The sequence below is a fragment of the Atta cephalotes genome (genome assembly GCF_000143395.1).
Source record: "Atta cephalotes unplaced genomic scaffold scaffold00103, whole genome shotgun sequence".
Classification (NCBI taxonomy): Eukaryota; Metazoa; Arthropoda; class Insecta; order Hymenoptera; family Formicidae; genus Atta; species Atta cephalotes.
Window position 1 is genome coordinate 147,524 of NW_012130167.1, and position 9,193 is coordinate 156,716.

Genomic DNA, 9,193 nt, shown 5'->3' on the forward strand with positions numbered 1-9,193 from the left:
TGTGTGTGTGTGTGTGTGTGTGTGTGTGTGTGTGTGTGTGTGTGTGTGTGTGTATAGAACGATAATTAAGAGGATAATGCAAACTTCATTTTACAATGTCACTTGGAAACTAGAACTTGTAACTTTTATTTGATAAAAAAATAATTAGAGATTAAAATGAGTATATAAAAGTTAATAACAAACCATATAATATGAACGCAAATCATATAATATGAAAATTAAAACATAATATATTGTACTTTATAAATTAAAATTTAACCAATGTAAATTATATATTTGATATTACAATATATTTTGATTTTCATATTATATGATTTGCATTATTGACTCTTGTCTATGTCCTTTCTAATCTTTAATTATTTTTTTTTACATTAAAATTCCTTTATTCTAATTTAATTTTATTTGATATTTTAAGATTGTTTTATTAATTCAAATTTTTTTATTGTCAAACTTTATTACGTAAATATATATTCGGAAATGCAATTTTTAGTTATATATGTGAATAATGTTTAAAACAAAGTTATCCGTTGAATTATCAAAAGAAACTTTTGTTATCTTATTTCTCGTGTTTGCTAAAAATAATATTCCTGGAACCTTCATAAATGTATCATATTGATTTGTTTACTTTCACTAAACTTAAGCTTCTTTCATTTTATTTAATTTACGTAAATGTTCTTGCATTATAGTTACTATGTATTTGTGCAGCGAATTCCAGGTTCTAAATTCAGTATGATAGTTACCGCTACGGATCTTGGCGAAAAACCACAGAGTGATAGCACTTACTTTGACATACAAGTTGTGGAATCTCATAAGAAAGCACCCGCTTTTTTACCGAGATCATCAGAACCGATTAAAATTAAGGAGAATTTTACAAATTTCGATGCCAGCATTGTCCGTTTGCAAGCAATTTCCAACATCGATAACTCTAGTAATTGGAACAATACTCCGTCCAGTAATCTACTCTTTGAGCTTGTGACTGGCACAACGGAACAAAGTAACAAAGGGAATACTTTTAGGTACTATACGAATTGCGCCTATTTTTTCATTCTTATAATAATCTTATAATTATAATTATATTTTGAAATGAAATATGTTAATGATTGCAAATAAACCGTGTTTCACATAAAAATTTTATTTTGTCATTATAGATTAGAATTCAATAAAGATGTAGCAGATATTAAGTTGTCTCGACAGCTTGATTATGAAAGAAACACGCAGTATTCGTTGATAGTGAGAGTAAAAAATAATTATGAGTTAGCTGCCGAAACGGTGGTTGATATCGAAGTTCTAGATGTAAATGACAACATTCCAGTCTTCAGTGATCTCAAACAAGGAAGTGTATTAGAAAACGAACCCCTAGGAGTTCCTGTGATGCAAGTGCAAGCTATTGATGCTGATGGAACTTCCGCTAATAATCAGGTATTAAAATTGCATAAACCACACTTTGCGCTTCAAGAGTGTCTTTTATTACGATTATGCGTCAAAGTTTCATTATGTCTTGTACTTAAGGCAATATCTCGACTTTCATCCTCAAAAGGTCACCTACGAGTTGGATAACTTCAAGGACCTGTTTGCTATCGACCCAATAACTGGTAATATCACAACGTTAATGACATTCGACAGAGAACAACAAGATATCTATAATGTGAAAGTAATAGCGACGGATAATTCTCCGAGTGCTTTGTTCAAAACCGGCGAGCACAATAAAGGACAACAAGCATTCACAATCAAAATCGCTGATAAGAATGACAATCCGCCTCGCTTTACCCAGAAAGTTTATACCCACAATTCGGTTTATGAAAACGTCAACATTAACGCGCCCGTAACTGAAGTCACAGCCCGCGATCTTGATACGGAGAATCCTGTCACGTACAGCATCATATCGGGCAACACCGACGATAGCTTTTACATCGAGGCTACAACGGGAAAGATTCGCGTGAACAAACCACTCGATTATGAAAAAATCACCAAGTACAATCTAACTGTGAGAGCATTCGACGGTCTGTTTAACGATACGGCACAAGTTGAGATTTTTATCGAAAACGTTAATGATAATCCACCAGTTTTCGAAGATTTCGACAAAAATCCGACGATAGAAGAAGAAAAATTGGTAGAAGGTAAAGTATTGATGCAATATTTTTCGATAAGCTTGCAAAATTTTCATTTTTTAAACAAACTCTATTATTATTCGTTTAGATTGTGTAACTACTGTGGTGGCTTATGATCCTGATATCGAAGATAGGAATGCTGATCAGCATATTGCCTATTTTATCGCCAAGGAAGAGCAACAACCTTTAATAGGAATTGACAAATATGGCTGTATGAAACTGAAGAAACCATTAGATCGTGATCCGCCGAATGGTTTTTCAACGTGGACTGTAAGTTATTAATTATATATTTATCAATTCAATATCTTGAGAAATTAATTTCGTTTCTCTTGCTTTTTCATGGTTTTTAACAGGTAATTGTAATGGCGAGAGATGAGGATGGTTCATCTATGGCTTTTCGAGAGTCGGTAGTGGTTAATATTACCCTCACAGATATAAATGACAATGCACCGTTTCTCGATATGCCTTATCCAGTTATTTGGGATGAAAATAAACCACCCGGCAAGATAACCGAGTTGAAGGCACGAGATTACGACTCTGACGATAATGGTCCGCCATTTGATTTCAGAATCGATGACACTGCGGACAATGAAATTAGATCTAAATTTGACATACGCGATAATAATTTATATGCACGAACTGTATTTGATCGAGAGATGCAGAAGAGTTACGATATTCCGATTGCAATTACAGACAGTGGTTCGCCGCCTATGACAGGTACCTCGACGCTCACTGTGATCATAGGCGATGAGAATGACAATCCTATGCGCGAGGGTTCAAGTTCTATATTCGTTTATAATTATAAGGGAGAAGCTCCTGACACAGAAATCGGACGCGTTTACGTTAACGATCCGGATGATTGGGATCTACCAGATAAAACTTTCAAGTGGGTTTCTCCTCACGACGGTTTCCATCTTAATACCAGTACCGGCATGATTACATTACTATCGGGTACATCAAACGATACCTTTGTATTGAAATTTGTCGTCACTGAACAAAGTAAAGTTATTTCTTGGCATCAAGTTCAAGCTTATGTGAACGTTACTGTTAAGGAACTTCCCGAAGAAGCTGTTCACAGATCTGGTTCTATACGATTTTATGGAATAACAGCGGAGCAATTTGTAGAACCTGACGAATCTGGTGTCAGTAAAAAGGATATATTCCAAGAGAAATTGGCAACTATGCTGAATATATCGGTTGAAAATGTCGACGTGTTCACCGTACTTCATTCGCCTTATCACAATAATAAAAGTTTGCTGGACATTCGATTTTCGGCACACGGCAGTCCATATTACGCTCCCGAGAAGTTGAACACAATTATAGCGCAACATTCTAAAGAAATTGAACGAGAGATGAAAGCGGATATCTTATTAATGAACATTGATGAATGCCTATTCGAGAAGCTTCATTGCAACGATTCCTGCCGCAATTACTTGAATACCAGCACCGTTCCATATGTCGTCTATACTAATACCAGCTCGTTTGTCGGTGTTAGGGCGATCGCAGAGCCACTGTGTACTTGTCACGTCGCGGAACCTGTCGTCTGTTTGAATGGTGGTACGCCTCTGGCAGAACGATGTGAATGTCCACCTGGTCTGGAAGGGCCGAGATGCGAATTGTTAGGTATTGGCTTTCATGGAGACGGTTGGGCTATAATGCCGCCACCTGATCAAGCTTGTGATGACTCACATTTAGGTACGTAATTGTAAGTGACGAAATCAGAAAAATGTCAATTAGCATTTGAACTATCACTTATAGTAGCAGGCTCCGACTGTTTCATTGTTTCCGTAATTATTCTGCAATTTCTTATCGATATTTAATCGACCTTAAGGTTCTGTATTCTTACAAATCGATCATGCTGACACATTTATCCTCGAATGTCATAAATAGCTCTTTGCAACAATAACATGATTTGATTTAAATAGTCAAATCAATTCGATACCATTAACATAGTATCCAGCAATCCTTGAATTTCCTTGAATTTTGGAATTATACTGGAATTTTATGTGTTTTAGAAAATTTCTGAAAAATCTCTGAAATTTCAGGGCTGGCCTGTAATTTATCATTCTTTCATTCTAAAAAAAACCAGCGCGAAAAAAGAAAGAAATAAAAAAATATTGTGTTTGGGTATAAGTTTTCCCTTGCAAAGATGCAATAAATTACCAATTGAAATTTTATTAGGGTTTGATATCTAAAATAGAACAGAAAAATTGTTTGTGTTGACGGAATATTTGATATTATTTTTAAAGGAACAAATAATATTGTTTCAAATTTGTTAATGTTTTAATTCATTCGTATAAAATTCTCACTTGAATACAAAGTATATAATATTGCGCAAATCGATGAAACTAATTACAACTCCTGCGTAGTTACTTCAGTCATTGAATCATAACGACGACAAGCAAAAAATAACACATTGATTTTTCTTACATGCTATTTATAAATAAAGAGAATTTTAGAGAGAGAAATGATAAAATCGCTTTGAAACATTTGTAAAAATGGGTCGTGACCGTCCTTATTTTTCCTATCAGTCAGTAAATACTAAAAAAAAGCTCATGAAGTGAAAATAAGCTACATGTAAGTAAAACCTAGTAAACGCACTTTATATGCTTTATATGACTATTTGCTGACTGTCAAAGGGGGTAAAAAGATAATCTCGGCCTATTTTTATAAGTGTTTTAAAACGAGAATTTGTTTTATCCAAATTCTCTTTATTTATAAATACAAGAAAAATCAACGTGTCGCTTATGACACATTTCTTGCTTATGACGTCATGATTCAATATGACTGAAGTAAATATTTGGAAGCCTTAAATAATGAAAATTAATCGAATAAAAAAACCAGGTAAAAAAAGGATTTTTACCTGGAATATCCTGGAATTATTCTTGAATTGACTAGTCAGATTTCACTGGCTATGGTTATCATCGTACAATAAGCTATTTTCTAAAAATATCGAAGACACACTATGCCTTAAGCTCTTGTATTCCTACACAGCATTTTACATTATTTTAATTTTTTATATCTACATTTTTATTCACTTATATATGGTTTATTATAGGATTGGAGATAACGCCACACGTGGATAATGGTCTTGTATTTTATTTTGGTCCCATGACTTACAATCCGAAACTTGGAATTCAGGATTTTATGTCTCTCGAACTTCAACAAGGCTTCGCTGTATTATATGTTGATTATGGAACGGGAACTGTAAGGCTAGATCAAAAACAAATTAAATTAACAGATGGCAAGAGCCACAGAATAGACGTTTACTGGAAGAAAACTGTAAGAATTTTCATCATACATACATCGTTTTATTTAAGCTAAATATGCAAATTATATTAATGTTTTTTTTCTAGTCTATAGAGATGGTAGTCGATAAGTGCGGAATATCCGCTTGCATGAGTCTCACTGCGCCACAAGGCACCAATGAATTTTTGAATGTTAACAGTCCCATGCAAGTAGGTGGTGCAGTGACTAATTTAGCGCATTTAGCTTCAAATTTACGATGGGATTATAAACCGACTAACAAAGGATTTATTGGTTGTATACGTAATATGACATTTAATGGAAATGTAAGTAATGAAAAAATATAATAAGCATATATCCATAGTTATAGCAAAGTACATAGAGAATTAAATTATATCCTTTTGTATTAGACGTACAACTTAGGTATGCCATCGCTATCCAGAAATGCAGATCCTGGTTGTGATCATGGCATGACAAAGGCAATCTCGTTCGGAATTGACACGAATTTTATAGTAGCTATTTTAGTTTGCGTATTAATATTGTTAATACTGCTTGTGGCAGTAGTTGTGCATAGAAGGAAGACGGATGATCTTTATAAAGATATGGACGATATCAGAGAAAATATTATTAATTATGAGGACGAAGGAGGCGGCGAGGTTGACACAGGTTATGACTTAAATGTCTTGAGAGCCATTTATGATGCACCACCTATTGATTCAAAGATAGCTCCTGTTGGTCTACAGAGTAGGGGTACGATAATTGTAGAAAATTATAGATAGTATTAAAATTCTATCTGCGTTATGAATTCGTGTACGGAAATTAAAAAGATAATTTTGTATATAGGAACCGACGAAGTTCCAGACATTTGCGGTTTCCTAGATGGTAAGAAAGAAAGTTGCGATAAAGATCCCGATACAAATCCATTCGATGATGTAAGGCATTATGCTTACGAGGGAGAAGGCAATTCAGAAGGCGATCTATCGTCATTGGCCTCCTGTTAGTACTTCTAAATCTAAAAAAATATCTTGAAATCATTTTATACAGCATTTTCTCTCATTAACTTCATGTTTTTTTTTTGGTAGGCACTGATGATGGAGATCTCAAGTTTAATTATCTGTCTAATTTTGGGCCAAGATTTAGAAAATTGGCAGATATGTATGGAGAAGATCCAAGTGACGAGGAAAGTGACGGAGTTGGTGAACGGGAGAGCGAAAGTTGGTGTTGAGTTTTCCTAAATGAACATCGTAGATATAAAATTTTAACGCAGGTAACGTAATATTCTTGAATAATTTTTAAATTACAGTTTTACAATATTATTCATAAATGATCGTTTTGTTCGTTAGAAGACGCACACAGTTTGCAGATCCGTTTCCGATTGCGTGAACGATACGTTAGGAACATACTTGCATAAGCTTGTGCAAGTTTATGCATTTCTATAGCCTCAGATTCCAATTAATTGGAAAAAACGAGGCTTTATTGTACTTAAATCATATGAAATGTGATCTCATTCACCGATTACTCTAGTTTGACGGTTGAAGAGACAAAGCGTATGATCCATCCTATCAACGATATGTGTAATTAACGCGCGTAGTTTATTAGTGGATGGAATGAACTTTATAATTATTATAAAGTGAACTATATGGACGCTATGTAAATTTCGTTTACTCGCGAAAGTGATGCGTATCTTATACTGATCTTTGAAATGAATTTTTATGTCGTGTCGTAAAGCCTATAGCGCGCATTTATGTTATACTTTTACACTAGAAGTGATATATATATATAAGTGGAATGAGAGAAAATAGTGTGCGTTCACTTCATGTTGCACAGATGAACATTAAAAGTTATGGATTATCGTGTTCTCGTATGTATTTCGACGAGTTGGACAATCGACATTTCCATACACAATTCTCTCTTCTTTTTCTTTTTAACTTAATTACTTAAACATATTTATGATACATTACGTTTTGACAAACTACAATAAGCAATGTTAGTTGGAAATATCAGGACAACGGCATAAACGTATATTATGTAAATGGCTTAATACTTCGTCGAATATTCTATTCAGAGATTTTGTATTATTAGAGAATAATGTACAAAACGTCTTAGAAAAACTATTGAAATTTTTGTTAAAAGTTTCAAAATAAATATCAAAAAAAACCCAGTGAAAGAATTATAATAATATTCATATTAAACCTTTTCCTACAATTTCTTATATTTTAAGCCTTTTGTTTTTAATTAGAAGTTTTTTTAGACAGAATGTACATCATGTACAAAAATCATTTCGTTGATTGAAGTTATGTGTTTGAGATACAGAGTGTCCTATTGGAAATTGTTAAAACTAATCGACTGCCATTTTTAAATGCTAAAAGGAATAGGGAAAATAAAATGTCTTTTAATAGAAGTCATTTGGAAATTTTATGTACATATAAAGATGATTAGAAATATTTTTTTATCATTTAATAAATGTTTGTAAAAATATCAAATATTGTCACTCCTAATGATATATAGTTTTTGAAATACCAAATGTTTAATGATATATATTTTGGAAATTTAAAAAGACTTTATTCCGAAAATATATGTTATTAATGTTGACATGTCTGGCATTTATGTAAATATTTATTATAAATGAAAAAAATATTTCTGATCTTTACTTTGTATATAAAAAAACTACCAAATGTCATCTATTAAAATAGTGATGGAATTTATTTGCAACTTTCAACCGAGTTTAGTTTGACTCCCGTCCCTTACCTCATCACCTGCGCAATCTAAATGTCGACATTTGCGGGTTGGTGAGGTAAGGGACAGGATTCAAACTGAAACTCGGGCAAAAGTTGTTAAATTCCAGCACTGTATTAAAAGATATGTTTAATTTTTTAATTCCTTAATGTGTATTTAAAAATGACAGCTGATTAATTTCAGCAATTTTTCATGAAATACAATTTCTTTTTTCTTTCATTAAATTAATAAAAATTGTTATACATAAATTGGCAAAGTATTAAGCCAATTTTTTTTAAATTCATCGAGTTAAAACAAGGAAAAAAGCTATTGTCTATTTTGTTAACATTTTTTTATAATTGCGTAATAGCGACGAAATGCTATGTGACTGACTTTAGAATTCTAGGAAAACTTAAGTAACTTCACAAAAATACGCTGACTGCCAGATTCAAGAAAACACTTGTCTATATATGCATTATTAGCTTTAAATATTACATTACAATCTAGTAGTAGAGAACTTTAATTGGATAATATCATTATAAAAAGAACACATCACGGTTTTGTAATTAATAATCCACAACGAGAATATAATTTTTGTCAATTGATAATTTGCAATCTTGAGTTTGGCAATCGTCAAGTTACAAGGTTTCTAGATTATTTTTTATACATATATTATATAAAAGAAGGTATATGTATATAAAGATATTTATATATACATATACATATATACATACACACACACACACACACACATATATATATATATATATATATGTATGTATATATAAGATAGATAAAGATATAGATAAAGAAAATTCAATATGTCAAGCTATCATTGAGATAATTGTAAAAAAAATATGAATAATCCTTTATCAGAATAAAAAAAAGATAGCGTCACTTTTTTATTTAATTTATATAACGTTTTAATAATTACGTATGTGTGAATGAAAAAGAAAATGTACATGATGTATGATGCCACGAATGTAACTTGTATATAAGCGTATACACATATACATTGTATATATACATGCATGTACATACAAGGTGTCTCGTAATTTGCCAATCAAAATATTAGAGCAAAGTTTTTAAAAAATTAAATAAAGTTATTTATAAATTTTTATTTT

General features: G+C 32.1%; 1 protein-coding gene across 1 annotated transcript in view; it reads left to right on the top strand.

Moving 5' to 3' along the window:
* Positions 1 to 6,579, top strand: part of LOC105625003 (DE-cadherin-like) — a 45,476-nt gene extending 38,897 nt beyond the window's left edge. Inside the window, exons 7-16 of the mRNA XM_012206344.1 lie at positions 706 to 1,016; positions 1,149 to 1,419; positions 1,538 to 2,117; positions 2,197 to 2,378; positions 2,462 to 3,803; positions 5,167 to 5,390; positions 5,465 to 5,680; positions 5,765 to 6,104; positions 6,198 to 6,350; positions 6,437 to 6,579. Coding sequence (XP_012061734.1) covers positions 706 to 1,016; positions 1,149 to 1,419; positions 1,538 to 2,117; positions 2,197 to 2,378; positions 2,462 to 3,803; positions 5,167 to 5,390; positions 5,465 to 5,680; positions 5,765 to 6,104; positions 6,198 to 6,350; positions 6,437 to 6,579 — 3,762 coding nt within the window. The remainder of the gene's footprint in view (positions 1 to 705; positions 1,017 to 1,148; positions 1,420 to 1,537; positions 2,118 to 2,196; positions 2,379 to 2,461; positions 3,804 to 5,166; positions 5,391 to 5,464; positions 5,681 to 5,764; positions 6,105 to 6,197; positions 6,351 to 6,436) is intronic.
* The last annotated feature ends 2,614 nt before the right edge of the window (positions 6,580 to 9,193 follow it).